Below are 25,096 nucleotides of genomic sequence, written 5' to 3' on the forward strand. Positions count from 1 at the left end.
GACTGATGGGAATTTGATAGGGACCTTAGATTGTAAGCTCACTGGGGCAGGGGCTGATGGGAATGTGATAGGGACCTTAGATTGTAAGCTCACTGGGGCAGGGGCTGATGGGAATGTGATAGGGACCTTAGATTGTAAGCTCCACTGGGGCAGGGACTGATGGGAATGTGATAGGGACCTTAGATTGTAAGCTCACTGGGGCAGGGGCTGATGGGAATGATGTATCATTTCTGCACTGCTATATAGAATGATAAATAAGGCTTTTTTTTTTTACAGAAAGATCACAGACTGATAAATAAGTTAGAGCAGAGGTCAAACCAGAGTACATTTAAAAATGAAGGTTGCATATCAGCTATTTGCCTTATCTGCCCTGCCGAAGCCACATCCTGAGCAAACTTTGAACTCATTTACTACCTTACACTTTCTACTGCAGGAAAAAAAAGAGCCAAAAAAAAAAAAGTAAAAATTAAATTAAAAAGTACTTAAAATAAGAAAGAAAAAAAAAAAACAGTGGAGTTGAAAGAATTAAGTGCTAATTATAAGCAGCTCAAACTCCTCTGGAAATTAACTTCCTACAAAGCCTGCAGCACACTGAGCGTAATTACACGCTACTACCTGCTGCAGAGCAAAAACTATTAGCCAAATGAAGTGGATGGGGCGGAAAAGGGGGAGAGATGATGGGCCAGACTTAGATATAGCAGCCCTTGGGTTTAACTCCTTCGGAGAGAAGGCGAGAGAACAACGTACCTGCAGCTGTTTAATGGTTTCTCCGCCTTTGCCAATGACCAGGCCCACTTTTGAAGCAGGGATGAGGATCTCCTGGACTGTGCTGTTGCCGTCCATGTCATTGTGGAACCCTGGCCCATTCCGACAACGGTCCACAATCTGGCCCAGGAGCCGTTTCGCCTGTCTGTAAAGTTACACAGAGCAAAGAGCAATTACTAACTATAGCATAGTATACAGAGAGTTGGCTTCTGTGTGCACAGAACATTGTTTCTCTGTACGTCTGTTTATAAATATAGATGTTGCCTAAGAGCAATAGTGAAACAATATGGCAGCCGCAAATATCTTCTGGGAACACAAACTATACCTTCTTACTGTACTGTCTAAGGGAAACACTATGGCACCTCCCTCCCATATGTATAAATACAAATATACAGAGAAGGAATGTTCTGGGCACACAATAAGCTGTACCCCCATACTGTACTGTCTAAGGGAAACATTATGGCACCTCCCTCCCATATGTATAAATACAAATATACAGAGAAGGAATGTTCTGGGCACACAATAACTGTACCCCCATACTGTACTGTCTAAGGGAAACACTATGGCACCTCCCTCCCATATGTATAAATACAAATATACAGAGAAGGAATGTTCTGGGCACACAATAAGCTGTACCCCCATACTGTACTGTCTAAGGGAAACACTATGGCACCTCCCTCCCATATGTATAAATACAAATATACAGAGAAGGAATGTTCTGGGCACACAATAAGCTGTACCCTCATACTGTACTGTCTATGGGAAGCTCCCACCACATACATATAGACAATATTCGGCACACATGCCCTTATGCTGTCCTACCTATAAAGAGAACACTTACATTTGGACGATTTTTAAGTCTATTAGTTTAAAAGCAAAAAGCAAGAACTTTGCCCTGACTGCTTCTATACAAAGCAGATCTCTAAGCTTAAGATCTGCTCTCCTACCACTAAACGGCCCTGCAGATTGCTCTGAGCAGCCAGCAGAAAGCCGGGCTAATGGATATATATAGCAAACAAAACAGAAACCCTAAGGCTTTAATGTAATATGCAGTTGCCAATAACATTTTTTCCATCTCAGTGCTCACAGCAGCTTTGCTCTAGCAAGGGGGGCTCTGGAACGCCCTTACTGCTAGGGGGACTAGCTAGAGCGCAGCAAACCCTGTCATCTTCAGGTAGACTGGGAACCAGGAGGTTGGCTGGCCAATACCAGCTCCCAGCAGAAAGCGTGTGACAGGGGTGGGTGGTAAAACTGCTTCCCTCTCTGCCTGCTGTGATGCCTTCAGGGACTTTTGTTTTCGTTCGCCGAGCGAAAATGCGCGGCAATTGTAATGGAGCGTGTGGATTTTGGGAAAGAGGAGGGGAAGAAATCCTGGAGACAGGAATGGGGGGCTGATTTGAGTAGAAATATACTTAGCAACAGTGATATTCAGCTGCAACTTGCAGGTATGGCAACAACACACGTAGGCTGAACTGATTTGGGTGGGTACAGCCATGATCTGCAAATGTATTTACTGGAAAATCAGTGGTGACAAAGTGCCCCTCTCCGGCTGTCACAGATCTTAATTTTATTAAAAGAAAAAGGCTCTGGCTGACGCACACAAAACAATCAGACAGGGCCCAATCCATACAACATTAAAAGCGGATGTGGGGAATGTTTTCTATGCGTGCAGAACTTACTCTATGCTTTCCGGTGTCCCAGTCAGGACACAAGGTCTCTCTGGCATGCCTCCGCTGTCTGGATAGAGAGAGAAACAGCAACATTAAGGTGTCATTCATGGAAAAACGTTGCATTATTTAAATTAATACCATGTGAAGTTTGGAAGGGGGTGGTCAAAAAGCCCTTATTTGGCATTGCCGCGACAAAAAAAATAATCTGCCAATGACAGAATATGGCAGAACACAATGGAATTCAAGTTAGTTGTTTGCAATAGGTGATTACGGGCAACAAGGATCCAAAATAATCTGGCCCTACAATTTAGTACATATATGTCAAACACAAAGCCTGGGGGCCAAATCCGGCCCACCTAGCTGTTTTATGTGGCCCTTAGTGACTTAGTGTGTCTGACCAATTTCCATTTTCCTCACATAGTAACTAAGACTAAGGGGTATATTTATCATGCTGTGTAAAAAGTGGAGTGAAGCATTACCAGTAATGTTGCCCAAGGCATCCAATCAGTAAGCAGATTTCAACAGTAGCAAAGCATCTATTGGCTGCTATAAGCAACATCACCGGTAATGTCTTACTCCACTTTTTACACATTGTGATAAATATACCCCTTAGTATCTTACTAAGTATATTAATAAAAGATTTGGCCCGCGACTTGGCCTGTGTTTTAGATTTCGGCCCCCTTATGTGATTGACACCCCTGATTTAGTAGATATGCTTCACAATACTGAAAGTTGCCCGTTAGTCTATGCCCATTGGTTCCAATTTTATGGAGAATAGTCAGACACCCGTATGGTAACGGCATAAACCAATGAGTGTGGGAGGCAAAAGCCAACAGGCATAAATGGATACCCACTGGGGGGCTTGGCCTAAACCAATGGGCCTTTACTACCAGCGGGGTCATGATAAAGACCAAACAAAGTAGCAATAGGAACCACCACATAGGTTGCCTTAAAAACATGCAGGTAAAAAGCTTAGCAAGTCTATTGCCTATGTGGAGATCACCAAGACAATGCTGTGCAGCCTACCTGGAGCTATCTGTATCTTGCAACCAGATTCTGTCTGGATCCGTGAGATCTGTTCTCCACCTCGTCCTATAACTGAAACAGACAGCCAAGGCATTTTAATCCATTCATCAAAACTCTTAATGCTAGAACAAGGTAGGAACCCTGGGGAAAAGGAAACACTTCCAAGAGCTGTCCCACTGCCCGTCCCAACACGCGGGTCGAATTAGAGCTCTTCCAGCCAATTAAAAGCTGTAGCTCAAAAAACCTAGGGGCTTGATTTGAGCCAAATACCAATGCTTTATGCCAAACCCTTAATATCAGGTGGCTAAAAACATTACAAAATGTATTTTGTTCAGGAGGTAATGAATTTTTTTTATAGGCTAAAAGACTACAGCTCCACCAACTCTAAATCGGCATAGAATATCTTTGCCCTGGAAATAGATTTTGATGAGTTATAAAGAATCTACCAGAAATGAAGGACTCCACACACTTTAAGACAGATAGAAGGACCCTACAACTACAGACTCGAAAAAATTGGTGAAAACCAAAATGAACTTACTGAATCCCACCATCTTGTCAGGCACTTTATATTCTTCGGTCATTACAGCCCTAGAGCAAAGAAAAAGAACGTTCAGGGTGCATTGCATGATTGTGTGGCATATCAAAACAAATCCATAAGGAGTAAAAACAATTAAAGTACTTATATATGGTGATATGATACATCCACTGCAAATATACCCCAAGAAATCTAACACTGGCTACCTAACTGGCCCATAGGCCCTACCCTTTTGTAAGTTACATTTAAGAAGACACTCTGCTATAGTTTCAGGGGTACCCAGGGCACAAATAAGCACTCACCCCAAATCTCCCCCTAACTGGCCTTCAGGCTGGGCCCCCTTAGCCCATAACAAGGTTACAGATATATAGAAACATTGGGGTAACAGTCACCCTGCTACAGTTCCAGGGGTACCCAGGGCACAAATAAGCACTCACCCCAAATCCCCCCCTAACTGGCCTTCAGGCTGGGCCCCCGTAGCTCATAACAAGGTTACAGATATATAGAAACATTGGGGTAACAGTCACCCCGCTATAGTTCCAGGGGTACCCAGGGCACAAATAAGCACTCACCCCAAATCCCCCCCTAACTGGCCTTCAGGCTGGGCCCCCTTAGCCCATAACAAGGTTACAGATATATAGAAACATTGGGGTAACAGTCACCCTGCTATAGTTCCAGGGGTACCCAGGGCACAAATAAGCACTCACCCCAAATCCCCCCCTAACTGGCCTTCAGGCTGGGCCCCCTTAGCCCATAACAAGGTTACAGATATATAGAAACATTGGGGTAACAGTCACCCTGCTATAGTTCCAGGGGTACCCAGGGCACAAATAAGCACTCACCCCAAATCTCCCCCTAACTGGCCTTCAGGCTGGGCCCCCTTACCCCAATTTTTCTATATATCTGTAACCTTGTTATGGGCTAACAGTCACCCTGCTTTTAGAAAATCCAACAATTTTGTGGGAGTCCTGGATACTTGGTTCCATGAACTGCAGTGAAAAGCAAATGGCACATTTTGTGAACAAAGTATCAATGCAGTTCATGGAACCCACAGTGGATTTAGGGTACTGAACTCTATACACACGGCCAAGCTGCCGCCTGATGGCACTGAATGTGCAGGGTCACGTTTGCATAACGATTAGGTCATTATTTCATAATACTTAATGATGTTGGATATTAACAGTCTCTTGTAAACTGCCATTGTGTTTAATGAAAATGACCATGACATCATGCCTAGCATGGCCTTTTGATCCGAGCAGCTCACCCGGGACATATAAAATTCCCTTAATAAATCACGCTATTGACCAATCTCCACTTGTCCCAGTCCCTGCTACAATGCATTAACTCAGTGTTCCCCCCCACCCCAGGAGGGGCCCAGTCTGAAAAACAACTAGGGTTCAAATTGGGGAGAATACTTGCTCTTCTATATACTCCTAAAAGCTTAGTATGGAGGTAAAACAAGGGGGGGCTTGGGGGTAACTTATTTGTTCTTCTACACATTGTTGAAACTGTGGCTGAATGGCCGATCGACCAATACGTTCTGTATCTACAGCAGTGATCCCCAACCAGTGGCTCGAGGGCAACATGTTGCTCCCCGACCCCTTGGATGTTGCTCTCAGTGCCCCCAAACCAGGGAGTTATTTTTGAATTCCTGACTTGGGGGCAAGTTTTGGTTGAATAAAAACAAGACTTACTACCAAATAAAGCCCCTGTAAGCTGATAGGGTGCATAGAGGCTCCCTAATAGCCAATCATAGCCCTTATTTGGCTCCTCCATGAACGTTTATGGTGCTTGTGTTGCTCTTCAAGCCTTTTTACATTTGACTGTGGCTCACGAGTAAGAAAGGTTGGGGACCCCTGATCTACAGCCTTACTATGAGCTAAGGGGGTCCCCTAAAGATTAAACCTCCAAGGGGGCTTTGGACTGAAAACAGAACTGACAACCACTTGAGTTTCAGTTTAGTGCAAACATCTATACAGGTATGGGATCTGTTATATGGAAACTCCTTATCTGGAATGTTCCAAATTACTTGAAGGCCATCTTCCATAGACTTTTTTTTAGAATTTTTCTCTTTAATAAGATATAATTAATCCTTATTGGTGGCAAAGCAATCTTACTGGGTTTATTTAATTTTAACATTATTATTTAGTAGACGTAAGGCATGAAAAGCCAAATTATTGGAATACCCCTTATCTGGAAAACACCAGGTCCTGCATACTTGTATTCAGGTAATTTGAAATTGATAATGTGCTTTTATATTTCTGCGCTCTCCATAGCAATCTAATTGGTGGCCACTAGGGATGCAATAAATACATACGGTAAGTTTTGGAATGGGCCTGATAATGAATTCTCCATGAAGGTTTCATCCTACACTAGGGCCAGGACCCGAATCTTCATTTTCCTCCCAGAGTGATATCACTTCCAGGTTAATAGTTATTGGACCGGAATTAAAATGAAACCCCCCAGCAATAGAATCAGGTAGTAGGTCTGGGGTGGGAGTAAAGGTGGCCATACACGTTAAAATCCGCTTGCTTGGTGACCTCGGCAAGCGAGTGGATCTTCTCCCGATATCAACGAGTCGATGCGGTCCCCAATCCGACTAATTTTTAAACCCGATCGATATCTGACCGATTTCAGGGCAGGCCAGTCTTTAATGCCCATACACAGGCCTATAAGCTGCCGAATTGGTCTAAGGGACCAATATCGGCAGCTAGAATCGACCCGTGTATGGCAGCCTTAAAGCTGGTAGATGGGTCTGGGACAAGATTTATGACTTTGGCTCAAGAGCTTGTATCCCTAGTAGCAACCACACAGCTGATTTATTCAGAGGCCATTCTTGTTAAATTGCCTATTCAGGCCCACTCCTGTTCAGTCCTTCATTCAAACCACTGCCTGGTTGCTAGGACCAGCACGCCTCTAGTAACCAGATGTTAAAATACCAAACTGCAGAAAAAGAAGTTAATTTAAAAGAGAAAGTCTCCTTTAAGAGAACAGGAAAAAAAAAAAACATTTAAACCAAACTCCCCCCCTCCCTCCACAAAACAACCCCAAAGAAAAAAAAAAAAACACCACATGCTCAGAGTTTCAGCCCTCGACATGCCTCATACTAGTCATACAAGAGTACAGATGGCAGATCAATAAACAATTAGATCGCGATCAATAAATAATAAAACGCAGCCCACTGCTTACCTTTGATGTACGAGGGCCCCTAACTGGTTACCAACTGTGGAAGAGAAGATGATAAAAAAAAAAAGACAAAGGAAGATGAATAAGTATTATTTCGGATAAGGCAACTTCATCTTGCTGGAAAAACACATTCTCCATTTAAAGGGTAAGTGGGGGGCTGAGGCATTTAGGCTCAGTGGCTGAAATGAATGTGCTACGGGATATGGGCACTTTGTGATCAGCATTCTATAAACTGCACAGACCAGCTGGGGGAAAGCAGTGACATTGATCGCATGCTCTCATGCAAGTGGAAGGGAAAGGGGGGGGGGGATAAGAGACGTACATCTACAGCGACCATCCTGGGCTACTTGGGAATATAAAAAACACAGGAAAAAATCTTTAAATCCTCCCCACTGGCCACCAAATTAAACATGATGTAAAGATTAAGCAGATTGCTGTACACATTAATAGAGGCAGGCAGTAACGCTGAAGACATATGTCTGCTTTCATAGCGCCGATCGATCAGCCCGGGGACGCAATTTGCTTTCCCAAATAAAGAGAGTGAAATGCGTCCTCCGAGAGTTGGTTTGGAGGATTCCTGGTCATGCCGGGGGGGGGGGGGGGGGGGGGTTTGGAAACGTTGCCCCTATTTATAGGGCTGGATACTTAAAAAATGATTTGCGGTCCTGACATTATGTATGCTTGATAACTCCAACAGGTGCCGTAGTGACTCGCGTGCTTAAATATTGCTCATAAACAAGGCTCTTCTACAACCCAAACCAGAAAGCCATTAAAGAGATACAATCATCAGGATCGAACTTGTAGTATGGTGTAGAAAGTGATATTCTAAGACAGTTTGCAATGTTTCATTTTTTATAATTAGTTATTTAGTTTCCACTTTGGAGTTTCAGCAGCTATTAGGTTGCTATGGTCCAAGTTACCTTAGCACCCAGGGAGTGGTTTGCGTGAGAGACTATGGGGCTGAACAGAAAGATAAGGAGTAAAAGTAACAATAACAATAAAACTGTAGCCTCGCAGATCAATCGTTTTTTGGTTGCCGGGGTCAGTGACCCCCATATAAAAACTGCAAAGAGTAGGAAGAAGGCGGCGGCAAATAATACAAAAACTATAAAAAGTAAATAATGAAAACCAATTGAAAAGTTGCTTAGAATAGGCCATTCTATAACATACTAACCTTTTATTATACTACACATGCAAAACTGCCCAGGCTGGCAAGGGATTTGTGAGGGCGCAATGAAGACTGCAGGGCATTTTTAACTCACTGCTAAATACCCCTAGCCAGTGCATTTGTCACTCACTGCTAAATACCCCTAGCCAGTGCATTTCTCACTCACTGCTAAATACCCCTAGCCAGTGCATTGTTCACTTACTGCTAAATACCCCTAGCCAGTGCATTGTTCACTTACTGCTAAATACCCCTAGCCAGTGCATTGTTCACTTACTGCTAAATACCCCTAGCCAGTGCATTGTTCACTTACTGCTAAATACCCCTAGCCAGTGCATTGTTCACTTACTGCTAAATACCCCTAGCCAGTGCATTGTTCACTTACTGCTAAATACCCCTAGCCAGTGCATTGTTCACTTACTGCTAAATACCCCTAGCCAGTGCAAAAATAGCAGCCTGTCTTGCCTTATGGCAGGGATTCTATATACCAGACTAGGATCAAGAGTTACAGTCGCACAAGGTGTAGGGGGTTGGAATCGGTGCTTTATCTAAAAAGTTTATTTACACACATACACTACTGCCGGGAGAATATCTGCATTAAGTAGGGAAAGGAAGAGATAAGAGCTTAAACAGGTTTCATTGCTACCAATCAGTCATAGAATGGGTGCCATAAAGCAAGACATAAGTGCAGTTTGTGGAAGAAATAAATGAAAGGGGCACTTTTTTTTTTTTCTAAATTACACCGTTTTCATAGCAAATAATTCACTCTGCCATTTAACATTTTATTCTTGAACCAACAAATGTATTTGTAGCTGTAATATTGGTGTGTAGGCGCCATCTCAGTGCATTGTGCCTGAGTCTGAGCTTTCAGCCGGCGCTGCACATTAGAACTGCTTTCAGCTAACCTATTGTTTCTCCTACTCCCATGTAACTGGAGGAGTCTCAAGCCGGACTTGGATTTCTTACTATTGAGTGCTATTCTGATACCTACTGGGAGCTGCTATCTTGCTCCCTTTTCCATTGTTCTGCTAATCGGCTGCTGGAGGCGAGGGGGGGGGGGGATATCACTCCAACTTGCAGCGCAGCAGTAAAGTGTGAGTGAAGTTTATCAGAGCACAGGTCACATGGCTGTGGCACCCTGGGAAATGAAGAATATGGCTAGCCCCATGGGAAAACAGATTACAAAGCAGGATTCTGATGGAGAAGCTCTATTAACTGATGCCTTAACACATTTTCCCATGACACTATTCCTTTAAAGAATGTCATACAAATACAGGTACTAAAAAGTAAGATTTAGAGATATAGAATTTCCAGAAAAACTAATGTTAACATTATATATGGGCTGATAGATATGGGTCAGATGAGAGCAATGAACGTTTGCCCCACGATGGGAAACTAAATGACACTTTCAATGTGCACCTTTGAATTCACTTTTAGTATTGATGAAAAGAGTAATATCGAGGCAATCTGCAACTGTTCTTAATTTATTATTTGCGATTTTCAGTTACTTAGCTTTTGTTCGGCTGCTCTCCAGTTTGCAATTTCAGCAGCTATCTGGTTGCTATGGTCCAAGCTAACCTAGCAACTAGGCAGCAGTTTGAATAAGAGACTAGACTATGAATACAAGGTCGGAATAAAAAGATAACAAAAAATGGAAATAACAATTGTAGCCTTACAGAGCTAAAGTTTATGGCAGCGGGCTCAGTGACCTCCATTTGAAAGCTCGAAAGAGTGGGAAGCAGGAAGCCAATAATTCAAAAACTATAAAAATGCCCCTCTTTACCTCCTCAGGGCAACCGTGGGAGGAGAAAACAGCAAGCTACACTACCCAGTTAAGCATCTGTCTAATAAACTCCTTATCCGTAAGCCCGAGACACAGAAGGCAGCGGGAGGAAGGCTCGGGGGACTCCGGATATAACTGAGAACAGGGCCGGAATTAGGGTGAAGACACACTGAGCTACTAATGGCAGCTACTTTTTCATGGCTACTGAACTCCAGAAAATCCCCTGCCATAGACAGTACCGAGAATTGCCTCTGCTAAAACACACATAGAGACAGTTATCAGTAAATGATCAGCATTGTCTATTTTATTAGCAAAGACAAGTAGCTGCTACTAGTAGCGCTGTGTGTCTTCACCCTAAGGGCTCTGGTACACGGGGAGATTAGTCGCCCGCGGCAAAACTCCCTGCTCGCGGGCGACTAATCTCCCCGAGTTGCCTTCCCTCTGCCATCCCACCGGCGAACATGTAAGTCGCCGGCGGGATGGCAGACGCGGCGGGGCGATTTCGGGAAATCGCCGAAAAAGCCTCGCGAGTCTTTTTCGGCGATTTGCGCGAAATCGCGCCGCCGCGTCTGCCATCCCGCCGGCGACTTACATGTTCGCCGGTGGGATGGCAGAGGGAAGGCAACTTGGGGAGATTAGTCGCCCGCGAGCAGGGAGTTTTGCCGCGGGCGACTAATCTCCCCGTGTACCAGAGCCCTAAAGGTGGCCATACACGTGGCGATCCGACGATGTTTCGTACGACCATCGGTCGCACGAAACATCGTAAGATCCGCCACACACCATTCAGGGCTGAATCGGCAGGTAAGGAGGTAGAAACAATAGGATTTCTACCTCCTTCTGCCGATTCAGCTCTGAAGGGAGAATTTTGGTCAGGCGCCTTCTATGGCGCCCGATCAAAATTTTCAAACTTGTCCGATCGGCGAGTCGTCCGATATCAGCAGCTTCCTGCGATATCGGTCGACTCGCCGACATGCCATACACGCACCGATTATCGTACGAAACGAGGTTTCGTACGATAATATCGGTGCGTGTATGGCCACCTTAAGAGTAAACAAAAAACAATGACCCATTAGTATTTATAATAAACAAAAATATGTACAGGTATGGGACCTGTTATCCAGAATGCTCAAGACTTGGGGTTTTCCTGGATAAGGGATCTTTCCGTAATTTGGATCTCCATAACTTGAGTCTGCTAAAAATCGTTTAAATATTAAATAACCCCAATAGGCTTGTTTTGCCTCCAATAAGGGGTAATTATATCTTAGTTGGGATCAAGTACAGGTACTGTTTTATTATTACAGAGAAAAGGGAATCATTTAACCATTAAATAAACCCAATAGGGCTGTTCTGCCCCCAATAAGGGGTAATTATATCTTAGTTGGGATCAAGTACAGGTACTGTTTTATTATTACAGAGAAAAGGGAATCATTTAACCATGAAATAAACCCAATAGGGCTGTTCTGCCCCCAATAAGGGGTAATTATATCTTAGTTGGGATCAAGTACAGGTACTGTTTTATTATTACAGAGAAAAGGGAATCATTTAACCATTAAAGAGTAAACCATTAGTAGAGTAGAGCATATTAGGGATATGTGTTGAACTGTGTACAAGCAAATCTTCCATATATATCAACAATGCATATAAAAAGGGCAACATAAACCGAATGTGAGGGGGGGGGGGGGGGCCCAAATGTTACGATAATTCCATAAGATTCAGTAAGTACCCACACTCCATAAAGGGCTTTTTTTAGTGCCACAGACTGGCAGAACATCCTAATAACACGGATTACATTAATCCGCTGCTCCCTAAGCAGGATTATTTTAATATCTCAAATTCTACAGCCTGGTGTATAGCAAATCTATTTACACGCCAGTAATATTACAACACTACAGTATAATATGATTAATTGTTGCTTATCTTCTAACAGTCAGTTTAAACCAACCCAGAGATCTTTGGACAAAATGAAATTTGTGACTAAAGGAGAATTTAAGTTCAACTAAGAATTAGGCTACAAATGCTGCATCTTGTGTTTCTGAGGTTCTGTAGCAGCCCAAGGCCAACCCCAGGCCATTATCAGGGAAGAGCTTGTCCTCTGAAGATGCCCCAGTAGCCCCAATGTCTTTTCTGCGGATTCCCAGTACATGCTCTGTGCTGCTGTCACTTACCTGAGCTTAGGGGCCAACTCACAATATACAGTATATATATTTATAATATAAAAGTCACAATACAAGGCTGATTAGTAATTAATGCAGAAACACATTACATGGCAGCTCAAAAACCAGCATAGTCTGCATCAGAATTTAATAATCAGCCCTGTAGTATCTGCTTTGAAGACAGGGGAACTTCACTTTCTGCCTGATGATTTCTAATAACCCCTAAGTTTAGCCAAGAGCACACTGAGCACGTGCAGTGCCACTGACACACAAAAGATGGCCTAACAAGATCCAAGAGCTGCTGGGGGCAACCCTGAAAATCTAGATCATTACTGTTATAGGGCTGCTGAACCTTTGGGCAGGTACAGTAAGTTCACTAGATAAAACACAACATTTATGGTTATATACTTTAATTCTCCTTTAAAGAAAATTCTACGGTTAATGTACAACTTCAAGACTCATGGTGCAGCAAGTTGGCAAGTTTTGAGACGATTAGTCCATATATTGCAGATATGAATTATGTAAGGCAGCTGTACAAGTCACTGTACAACATTTCTTATGCTACACACATATATATATATATATATATATATATATATATATTTATTTATTTATTTATTTGTACAGAAAATGGGCATAGCTTATTGCATGCAAAGGCAAGCAACAAGGCAGAACCCGACAATATTTATAAATACAAATATACAGAGAAGGAACACCTGTTCTTAATAAATGTATTTCCCCTTAGACAGAGTGGAAGCTGCTCACAAACAGGGTATACTTTGCCTTAAAAACGTGCAAGGGTTCTGGGACTAAAGCAGCAGAGGGCTGGGAAGTGCTGGCAGAGTTCATGCTTCTCTTCGTGCAAACTACATCTCCCAGGCTTCTGTCTGCTCACAGCCCAATGGGAAGCATGCAGAGGACACACAGACAGCGAGAACAGGAGGAGAGGGAGTTGGGTGGGCGTTTTCGTCTTTACTTCTCAGCTACAGACCAGGTTGCGGAGGTGCAACATGCAGAAGTCAAACCGCGGACATGTACCTGCATGGGATGCGGTGCAGAGTTACTTACGATCATTCACAGGTGCCAATTTTTTTTAAAAATCCGGCTGGTCTGTCAGATGGAGAAGAAAAGAAGAGAGAAGGGAACACACAGTGCTCTTATTTATAGTGAGTCAGTGAGGCATGCGGAACCTGCACAGCACGCGGTTAGCTAACGGCACCCAAGCAGGAGGACTGGGCCTACAGCATGCTCTACCCACAGCCTGCCTACTCTGCTACCGCTCTGCAGAGGGAAAGGGCTTAACCGCTTACCTAAACCCTATAAAAATAGGGTGTAAAACTAGCAGGGCCACTTTCCGACCCAAACGTACCTCCAAATAGGAGGGTGAGAACGTGAACTGGGTGGTAACACATATAGCTTCCATGGGCGCCAAGTACGTGCCACTGCCATGTCTTAAAGGAACAGTTCAGTGTAAAAATGAAACCCGGTAAAATTGATAGACAGCACAAAATAAAAAATATTTCTAAAATAATTAGTTAGGCAAAAAAGTAATCTATAAAGGCTGTAGTGGGCAGATTCAAATGCAAACTGATTGTCCCATATGCACCACCCCCCTCATGTCACTAATTGGTTACTGACTGCTAATAGCTTAGAGAGCTGTAAAGCAAGTAGTGTTCTGGCCATTATGTTAGACATCTGCTCGCTCCAGCCTTTATAGATTATATTTTTGCCTAACATAACTAACTATATTGAAAATATTTGATATTTTGCACAGTCTATCCATTATTTTTCTCCTAACAGAGGCACCAGCCCGGGGTACAAGGTAAGCGATTAAAGTCACTTGGGGGTGCCTAACATTTTGGCACCCCCAAGTGACTTAGCCTTTCCTTGTCCTTTAAGATGATCATAATAGATCGGCAGAGTTTGCCAAACGAGCAGATATTTCCAATCGCATTATATTGAAGGAGATATAAGTTGTCAGTGCAGGGACCGCATAAAGGTACCTATGTTGTCCTCGATCCAAAGGGAAAATTAAGCCTGCCTGATTTTTCAGCCCGATATTAGTTGGGGAGGCCCGTCCGAGGGCTCCAAACATGGGCAGATAAGCTGCTGAATTGATCTGAAGGACCTGAATCGGAAGCTTAAACCCAATTGTGTATGGCCACCTTAAATTTCCAAAGACAGGGCCCAACCTTAGGGCACATCACCGTACCTTTACCCATAGAGTCTAAAAGCTGGACAATGGCATTGCATGAGAGGTGTTGACCAATTGTATCTCCAGGATAAGAGATAACCTTGTACATATGCAGATGATTTTCAGCAGCAATTGAATACTGAGTGGTGACATTCAGAAGTTATTATGGAGGGTTGGTTTCCTTCCATGCCCAGGAATGAGGCCTGCTCTGCAGAAGACTTTCTTGCCCCTGCCACCAGAGGCTCTTGCAGTGGAAAGGCAAAGCCTTTAAATCCATGGAAATATTGGCGGATCAAATGGCACAGCCCCTGAGAAAAGACAGAATGAAGAGAAACCCTCGCTCCCATATACCCCGGCCGGTGCAGTTTTCTCCTCTGCACACAAATCGTTTGTGCTTTAAACCCTCAAGGAATTAAATAGAGCAGTGAATCAGTCCCTAGGAGACTATAGCTGAGAATGGAGAGTGTCCAACATGCTCAAATGTGCTCATTGGCTGGGAGATTTGGGACATGTATATGGAGGGGGTAAAAGCACACAGCCCCTAGTTGACCAATGGACAGAGTGCAGTGTAGCTGGATGCAGACAAATTGAAACTCTGTCTGTGCCACGAACCAAGGAAAAACATGGCGGTTTTGGGTGTTAAGAACACATGAGTCTGGTAATAAATGAAAAGCAATTTAAAAGGTGTATTTCACAGTTTTATATTAAATTTTAATATGGCGTAGACAGTGATTTGCAAATGGCCATCATTTATGCTTTTTAAAGGGATAGTTCACCTTTCAGCAATTCTTTTTTAAAAATAATTTAATAGTATTTGACTTATCTGCCCACCTCCCCTGCCTCTTTCCTGCTGTCAAATGGTTCAGTTGGGGAGGCTGCAATTTTATTGTTACTAGGTATCTTTCTATCCCTTTTAGGCACCCTCCTATACATTTTACAGTCCTCTTATTCAAACTGCTGCCTGGTTGCTAGGGTAAATCGGACCATAGCTACCAGACAGCTGCTGAAATTTAAAAGTGGAAAGCTGCAGAACCAAAAAACGTATGACAACCAATTACAAATTGTCTGAGAATAACACTGTCTACATTATTCTAGAAGATATTTTTAAGGTATACTAACCAATTATTAACTTTATTAACTTGTTTACAGTTAAATTAAATGTTATTTCCCGATAGATACGTAAAATATCTTCATATAAAGCATCATATCTGCAGATAAAACTTCAAATAGTGTTACTTGTGTTACAAAGGACTCTAGGAAATGGAAGCCAATAGCGCTGCATTTAAACAAACATTCTATACGCCACATTACAACAATGCAGTAAAACTCGCTCATAGTACAGGGAGTGGGATTCTTTGCAACTGTTCTTTTGACACTGCTGCCTGTAATAAGTAACTAGGGTTTTTCAAAGAAAAATCTATAGTCGCTGTTTGGACAGCGTCCAACACCTGCACGGGTACCTGCTTAGGAAGTTGTACTTTGACGCGGAAGCAGGCCGGGCCAGTACTACTCAGAAGTAAGGGGACAGAGTAATTGGACTGATCTTGCTGCAGATGCCAGAGGGTTTGGCTATATAGCGAATTAATCAAAAGAACATCAGAAACAGAATTCCACAGGGACTGGGCTTTATGGCATGCATCACCTCTATAATTAACTATGGCACAACCGGATTTTTAGGCAGCACTAGACACATGAAAATACATTATGGGTGGTTCCCCCTTCTACTTTCATCAAACAGAGTTCTCTTCAGTACACAAGGACAGGTATAACTCAAACTCATCTTAAATGAGAAGGTAAGGTAAAAAAAAAGTCCTCTATCAAAAGAAACACAGGATGTCTTGTCTCCATTTTTGCAAACATGTTGTTCAGGTGTCTGACTTCTCTCAGAAACATCCTTAATTCCTGTGGCCAGAGTCTGCGCAGCTCCCACCTCCCATAAGAATGCTAAGAACACCCTCCCCCTACCCTTAGATCTGAAATCACACATTCCTAAGGGCTAGGTATGGCAATGCTTTCGGCAGAATAAATATATTGTTCTAGGCGGCACTAATGTGGCAAATCTATTGGCAGTAAAATGCCAAAATGACTTTCCTTCTCCTTTAAACCATGGATCGCTGGCCACACATGCTTAGTAACATAGTAAGTTGGGTTGAAAAAAGACATACGTCCATCACGTTCAACCATAATGCCTATATATAACCTGCTTAACTACTAGTTGATCCAGAGGAAGGCAAAAAAAACCCCATCTGAAGCCTCTCTAATTTGGGGAAAAAATTCCTTCCCGACTCCAAGATGGCAATCGGACCAGTCCCTGGATCAACTAGTACTAAGAGCTATCTCCCCTACCCCTGTATTCCCTCACTTGTACTGAGAGCTATCTCCCCTACCCCTGTATTCCCTCACTTGTACTGAGAGCTATCTCCCCTACCCCTGTATTCCCTCACTTGTACTGAGAGCTATCTCCCCTACCCCTGTATTCCCTCACTTGTACTGAGAGCTATCTCCCCTACCCCTGTATTCCCTCACTTGTACTGAGAGCTATCTCCCCTACCCCTGTATTCCCTCACTTGTACTGAGAGCTATCTCCCCCTACCCCTGTATTCCCTCACTTGTACTGAGAGCTATCTCCCCTACCCCTGTATTCCCTCACTTGTACTGAGAGCTATCTCCCCTACCCCTGTATTCCCTCACTTGTACTGAGAGCTATCTCCCATAACCCTGTATTCCCATACTTGCTAAGACTAGTACCTGATCAAGATGTCAGGTTGCCACTGAAAGATCAGATTTGGACCTGCAGTGGCAAATCTGCCTTTGTATACTAATTTCATAGGATTATACACTATGCAGGGTGCATGGTATTTAAAAAGATTTGCATTCACAAGACAGGAGGGCAAAGTTTTCTCCTACTAAGCCCAAATAAACCATTGCATATTATCACCATTGCCTCTGTCCATTTCCTGACACTGATTTGCCAATACAATTTGGGCACATATTGTAAATGTTGGTGGAGACACGATGCAACTCACTGCTAGGCTAGAAGTGTAGAGTGGAAGCATTTTTCCGTGCGACAGTTTACATAGACAGCAGTCAAAAAAATCCCTTGTAATAAACCTGTTTGTGCATAGTCATATCCCTGCTAGGAGCTAGGGAGGCTCTGCAACAGGAATATTATTCAATTACTGCTTTGTATTACAATTAAAATTAAAGAGCAAACAATTGTTTTGGAGTGGGATTGACAGCAGTTTCAAGTATATGTGTGAACAAAGCCTGTTGATAATGAAGTTACAATCCCAGTACCTATTAAGAACATGTGATCTATGCAGCTTCCCGGCATAAGAAGCCTTTAAAGCGTATTTAAAAACACAGGAGGAGGAGAAGGAAGGCACTTTCGCCCCTACCTCAAAGCAGCATTACTGCATGAACAAAATCTCTAAGCCATTGCTGTGGCTAATCTGTATGGTTTCTCCCTAGGCTCTGTCTGGATGTGTAAATTGTACTTACCGGGATCATCGAGGGGTCTCTTCTGAACTCCATAACCGTACAAAGATGTGTCCACTAAGGGTCCAGAATTATTCAAGTGTGGGATTCCGTCAATTTTAGCAGCTATCTGAAAAAGCAGAGTAAAAAAAAAAATGATAACTTACAACCGGAAATATAATATTCAGGTTAAAATTGATTGTTTAGTTGATCCAGGGACTGGTCCGATTGCCATCTTGGATTCATCCTGCCTTCCTCTGGACCAGCTAGCAGTTAGGAAGGTTATATATAGGCATTATGATTGAACTTGATGGCTGTATGTCCTTTTTCAACATAATTTACTATGTAACTATGTTACTATGATTGCGGCAGATAACACTGTATTCCAAATAACAGCTCTTTGAGAGACATTATGGTGCCACAAATGTAGCCCCTTGCTAACTGCAGGTTTTGATTTACTTTAGGGCTCTGGCACACGGGGAGATTAGTCGCCCGCGGCAAAACTCCCTGTTCGCGGGCGACTAATCTCCCCGAGTTGCCTACCCCTGCCATCCCACCGGCGAACATGTAAGTCGCCGGCGGGATGGCAGACGCGGCGGGCGATTTGTGCCAGAGCCCTTATAGCAGACTGGCACTCTTATATGGGGTAGGTAAAACCTCTGAGCTATGATGTGGTCCTCTCCCGACAGGTCTAACTTGGCCCATCTATGTTCTGATTGTTGAGACCGGGGCTAAATGGTTGGTGTGCTGGAGGTCAAATCAGGTCAAGATCCAAGATCCAAGGATGAATATTCCCATGGTTGGCTTTTTATAATAAATAATATTATACATAAAACACTAATATTTAGGCCATCATCTATGTAATTGCTAAACGTATTCCAGCTTTTTGCACTCAGCTGTGACCTGCTGGCAGAGTGGATAACATGGCCAAGTGCTGACTAAGAAGGGGGCCCAGAGCAGAAACAGTTCAGCTGCTTAAGCCGAGGATGTTGAAGGCCAAGGCTGGCTGCAATACATGACAAATAACTCCCAGCATGACTCAAGCGAGCATCGCTACTAGTTGCCAGCAGACACTAAAGGTTTGGATCTCTGCCTGCGTTTATTGTTTTTAGTGCATCAGCTGTTATAACTTCATGGGACAGGCCGTGCAGGAATCGGACTGCAGACAGGAAATGGATTAAGACTGACAAGCGCGGCATAAAGCGTTCCGACTTGGAAAAAAAAAAAAAGTAGCCCACGTGCTGGGAAGCCAGAGCCAACAGTTCACTGACTTGCTGTGCACGGGAAGATAAAAGTCAATGTGACACTGGGATATTCACTGCACTGCTCAGCTCTCCCCATTAATCTGAGTGTGACCTTCAGGGATGATACCGGCTACTGCTTCTCATAGCTATTCAACAGGGACACAGGGAAATCCAAACTGTTCCTTGGAAAAATGCAAATATTATCCAGATGTATGAATTAAAGCAATGTCATCTTAGCCAAACAGTATTTACAGGGCATGTAAACAAGGTAACTAGGGTCACTGGGACCTTAGTAACCAGGTAATATACATTCCAAGCTTGAGAGGTAATGAAGGTAAGTTAAATACAAATAAATTGCATAATGTCTTCAACTGGCCATACATGTTACAATTAGGATTTTTAAAGATCATTCGTACTCTCTACTGACGTTCAGGGCTGATTTGTCAGGAGGTAGAAACGATAGGAATCACCTTCAACGGCACCCGATCAAAATCTTTTGACCAGCCAAATTGATGAGGCAACCATTATCCAAGGCTTTTGCTAATATTGTCAATCCACCATAGGTGCGTGTATGGCCAGTTATACAATACCATTGCCTAGAGGGCAAGGAAAGCTTGTTTAGGGTGATGTCAAACAGTTGGGCTAATGCCCCATGGAGAGATTAGTTGCCCTCTGCTTCCATTGGCACTGAAAAGGCATACGCATCACTTGGCTTTTCCGAATTCGCCAAATTTGCACGACTTTGGAAAAGGAAGCGATGTGTATGCCTTTCTCCCGGTGGGAGAGATTAGGCACCCACGGTAGCAGAGATTTATCGCAGGCAACTAATCCCTCTGTGGGGCATTAGCCAAAGGGGCAGGGACTGGATGTGAATGATGTATACTTTCTGCAAGAAGGATGGTATAGACAAATCCATCAGGTCTAGAAAGCATAGCTTAGCTAATTCCAAGAATAAGGAGATATTTATGTTTAAAATCACAAATATAAGCAGCACCCATTGAGTGTATTCCCGCAGGATCCATAAAAATACACGATAGGAAAAGACTCACACTCCTTACATACAGTGCACAGATGTATATATGTGAATGATATATATATATTTGTAAAGCTCTGCACAATATGTTGGCACAATTGACAATAGCATACATATAACAAACACACAGAATAATACAATGCGTTACCATTGGCAACTGTCCATAATATAAGCATTAAAAATCAAAAGCAATATACAAATCTTTGCACCTAAGACTTCAAAGTGGTTATGGGAAGGATTGTATTTGCACAATGGGTGCTGTCACATCTAATTGCCCATTCTTTGGTCTTATGCAGGAATAATTAGCGGCCTTGGCAAATTGTTGCATTTACAGAAGTTCTTGGGCAGTGGAGCTCAGAATCAGTGTTATGGAATTTGACATCTGAAAGCAAAAGCTCAAACAGAAATGGAATTTGAAAAAAATAAAAATAAATAAATAATCCTGGTTCATAAGATTTTTGGCAAAAGCTTTTTCCTGAATAGTGATATTTACACAGCATGTGAACGGGAAACATGGACACAGTATTTACCTGTTTGGAGTAAGAATGTGACAAACACTTAAAGGGGAAGGAAAGGCAAAGTCACTTGGGGGTGCCAAAATGTTAGGCACCCCCAAGTGACTTTAACCGCTTACCTTGTACCCCGGGCTGGTGCCCCTGTTAGGAGAAAATAGCACCAGCCCGGGGCACCTGGAGCGCAGCGCTTCCTCCTTCCGCCTTCCTAAACTGCCGGTGGCCGGGCATGCACAGTAGAGCGAAAAAGCCGACTTAAATGTTTAAGTTCGGCTTTTCACTCTACTGCGCATGCGCGCGCAGCGAGGCCGGAAGGAGGAAGTGCCGGCAGCTACCCCGGGCTGGTGCAGTTTTCTCCTGACAGCGGCACCAGCCCGGGGTAAAAGGTAGGCGGTTAAAGTCACTTGGGGGTGCCTAACATTTTGGCCCCCCCAAGTGACTTTACCTTTCTTTTTCCTTTAAGGGAACCGAAGACAGACAAACAGGACTGCAGCTTTCTATGGGTTTTGGATAGGATCTGTGCCACTGTGACAGAATGCTCTGTTATACAGATAGCTAGAATCTCAGCCATAAAGCAGGGCAGGACTGCTGCTTACAATGGGGGGGGATCGGATAGGATCTGTGCCACTGTGACAGAATGCTCTGTTATACAGATAGCTAGAATCTCAGCCATAAAGCAGGGCAGGACTGCTGCTTACAATGGGGGGGATCAGATAGGATCTGTGCCACTGTGACAGAATGCTCTGTTATATAGATAGCTAGAATCTCAGCCATAAAGCAGGGCAGGACTGCTGCTTACAATGGGGGGGATCAGATAGGATCTGTGCCACTGTGACAGAATGCTCTGTTATACAGATAGCTAGAATCTCAGCCATAAAGCAGGGCAGGACTGCTGCTTACAATGGGGGGGGGGGATCAGATAGGATCTGTGCCACTGTGACAGAATGCTCTGTTATACAGATAGCTAGAATCTCAGCCATAAAGCAGGGCAGGACTGCTGCTTACAATGGGGGGATCAGATAGGATCTGTGCCACTGTGACAGAATGCTCTGTTATACAGATAGCTAGAATCTCAGCCATAAGACAAGGAGGGACTGCTGCTTACAATCACACAAATGACAGGAAGTGTGCCACTGTTTTGACCACACACACACACAGAGTACAGAGCAAGATAACAAACAACTGGGGTTTTCATGCACAACCCTGATAACATTTTGTGCTGAAAAGTGCTGAATCTCACTTTAGTGGGACAGATCATGCAGGGTTGCACTATTTGATGCTCTTTAAAGTTTAACCTTTCGAGGCTGGTGCTCAGCAATCAATAGGATCTTGGCCGAGGCAGGGGTGAGCTAGTCTGACAGAAAACAAACACATCTCAAGCCAACCACTCTGAACAGGACACAGCAAGAAGCAATTTATTAGTGTTGAATTAATGGGCCTTGGCTGGAACATTTCATTTTATTTGGACACACAGAAGCACTGTTCCTATTTACCCTAAATTGTTCTTGGTATAGGGAGAAACCTATAGGGATTATAGTAGTTGATAAGGATGGCTTTGAGCAGTCAGCTTGAAACAAAAAAGGGCTTACACAAGTCAAAGGTCCCCATACACGGGCCGATTCTAGCTGCCGATATCGGTCCCTTAAGGTCCCCATACATGGGGCGTGTATGGGCACTCCCGATGGGCCTGCCCGACCGATATCTGGCCTGAAAATTGGCCACATCTCAATCGGGCAGGTTAGAAAATCTAGTTGGATTGGGGACCGCATCGGCTCGTTGATGCGGTCCCCGGACTGACTTTGCCTATATCCACTGTTATAATTCGATCGTTTGGCCCCAGGGCCAAACAATCGAATTAGCCCGGATTCTCCTGACATCGCCCACCTGTAGGTGGGGGATATCGGGAGAAGATCCGCTCGCTTGGCGACATCGCCAAACGAGCGGATCTTATGGTGTATGGGGACCTCAAGGCTAATGTCCCACAGAGCAATAGATCTCTGCTACCACAGGCGATTAACTGCTCCGAAATGCCTTTCCACCAGCAACAATAGGAGTCACAGATGGAAAGGGCTACGCATCACTTCGGGTGAAGGCTCCTTCTGCCGGCGGACAGGCATTTTGGAGCAGTAAGTCAGCCACGGTAGCAGAGATCTATAAGCGGCCGGGCGACTAACTCGCTCCGTGGGACATTAGCCTAAAGGTGGTCATACACGGGCAAGATTTAAGCAGCCAATTTGGCCCCCATTAAGCCAAACGGCCAACTTACCTGTAAGTGTATGGGGCCCTTAAACGTTCCACTAGGGCCAAACTATTGATCAGCCCAATATCGCACACCCTGGGTGGGCACATCGGGGAAAGATCAGCCCGTTTGGCGACCAACCCTAATGACTGGATCTTATAATGTATGCCAAGCTTAAGGATGAATTCCACCAGTAAAGGAAACTCCTAGCGTGCAAAGTACATCCAATTGCCACTGCCACTATCAAGGAGATGGCAGGGGCTGCTGAGTAATTCACAGCGAGCTGATACACAAGGGCTGGCAGTAACTCTTTCTTAGAAGTGAAGGAGGGAAATATTTATACATTCACCTAAATCAGACAAATGAAGGGGAAATAAAAAGGACAGCCGTTTGGTAGGCAGCATTTGGACACTTGCCTACAGGAATCACTTCCTGTGCCATTGCCATTTGCCTTAGAACTACAAATAACGCCTTGCTCTGTTATTTTAAATAGAAGCTTTTGCCCTACCCACTACTTTTCTTAGCATGCAACGTGTTGTGGAACAATATACCTTTTGTTGTAGCAAACAATCCGACTTCATTTAGTGCAGAGGTACATTTCATAGTATGGTCACTAAAAGGCAGAGCCGGCAACAAAATTCCAACCCAAAATGCAATACAATGAAGTCTGTTGATATTCTAGTAACTTGTCACTGCAGCAAATCCTCTGAAGGGAAATGTCAATATAATTTATTTATTTATAAAATAAAATGTACATATGCACTAATCCCTAATTGGGATTCAGCCAATTGAATCTGGACCATGGCTGAAAGCCGCAGTCACATACTTAATCCTTTTCCTGAAACCATATTAGTACTAACAGGCAGATATTGGGCACAAACTAATGACCGCACCTTTTTGGCTAAAACCAGAGTGATTTGACCATTTTATAAAGTCATTGAATTGGCTTCATGTTGTAAAAGTAGATGCAGTGAGTAGCTAGGATGATAAAGGCATAGGGAACCGTAAGTCAGGAATCAATGTTTTACCAAAATGCACATTTCTGCAACTCCCCCCTGCACCCAATCCTCTCACACATGCACAGGCCTTAACAAATTAAGCCCGGACTAAATAAACAACGGCTCCCCAGCTGCTGTTTCACATCAACCCCCATCAGACACCCGTCATAGGTGAACAGCTGTCGGAGCATTGGAACGTGAAGTTCTGCAAAAGCCACCCCCCCCCCATGCTCTAGGCTCAACTTAGCTCTTCCTCTACTATGCATTCAACTTTTCTGCTTCATCAGCCCAAGCCAGCGGCTTCTCTGTACAGCAGACACTTCTTAGCTGAGGCTGCTGCTGACAGATTAGATAATTACAGCCACAAACCACAGTATGTGATCAGAAATGGTCTGACGCTGCTTCAGGTCACAGGAAAATAATAAACGCTACACAAGCCTGCGCCCTTCCTTGCTAAACCACTGTATTTACAGTCATCATAGCACATTACTTCTATACCCCATTAACACTTCCGCTGCCTATACAAGGTTTAGCCACAGAGAAAACATGGTATGGAAAAAGAAGGCACCATGACCAGTTTAACCTCACTGATGGGAAATGGTGTGATATCTCTAAGGTGAAATAACAGTAAATCATGATAAAAGATAAAGGAATATTTTAATCTTCTTTGCCTAAAGTGCAGTGGCACAGGGGGAGATTAGTCACCCCTGATAAATCTTCACTATTGCGGGCGACTAATCTCCCCGACATGCCATCCCATTGGCAAGAATATAAATCGTTGGTGGGATGGCACACAAGCCGCTTCGGTTTTCCAAAGTTTCCCGGTTTCCTTGCGAGGCGACTGTTGGCGACCGAAGCAGTGCATTAACCACCCCTATTTACATTCTTGCTGGTGGGATGGCATGTCAGGGAGATTAGCCGCCCGCGACAGTTGCTACTAGTAGCTGTGTGTCTTCACCCTAAAACCTGAAATAAGCGATTTAGATAAGGATCACTATTTTGCAATACAAATAGCCAGATATTTCTTATACAACTTAAAAAAAAAAAACAAAAACACAATTTTTCTGTACCAGAAACCCCCATGTTAAGGTGGACATACACGCTAAGATCTGCTCA

At 43.7% G+C, this 25,096-nt stretch overlaps 1 protein-coding gene across 2 annotated transcripts in view; it reads right to left on the bottom strand.

Annotated features, from left to right (window-relative positions):
• Positions 1-25,096, bottom strand: part of fubp3 (far upstream element binding protein 3) — a 44,201-nt gene that overhangs the window by 13,316 nt on the left and 5,789 nt on the right. For both annotated transcript variants that reach the window (XM_012967837.3, NM_001097365.1), the window contains 6 exon segments: positions 17,979-18,084; positions 7,186-7,219; positions 4,000-4,049; positions 3,462-3,533; positions 2,445-2,502; positions 748-910 (listed from right to left, as the gene is read on the bottom strand). In XM_012967837.3, coding sequence (XP_012823291.1) covers positions 748-910; positions 2,445-2,502; positions 3,462-3,533; positions 4,000-4,049; positions 7,186-7,219; positions 17,979-18,084 — 483 coding nt within the window.

The sequence above is a fragment of the Xenopus tropicalis genome, chromosome 8 (genome assembly GCF_000004195.4).
Source record: "Xenopus tropicalis strain Nigerian chromosome 8, UCB_Xtro_10.0, whole genome shotgun sequence".
Lineage (NCBI taxonomy): Eukaryota > Metazoa > Chordata > Amphibia > Anura > Pipidae > Xenopus > Xenopus tropicalis.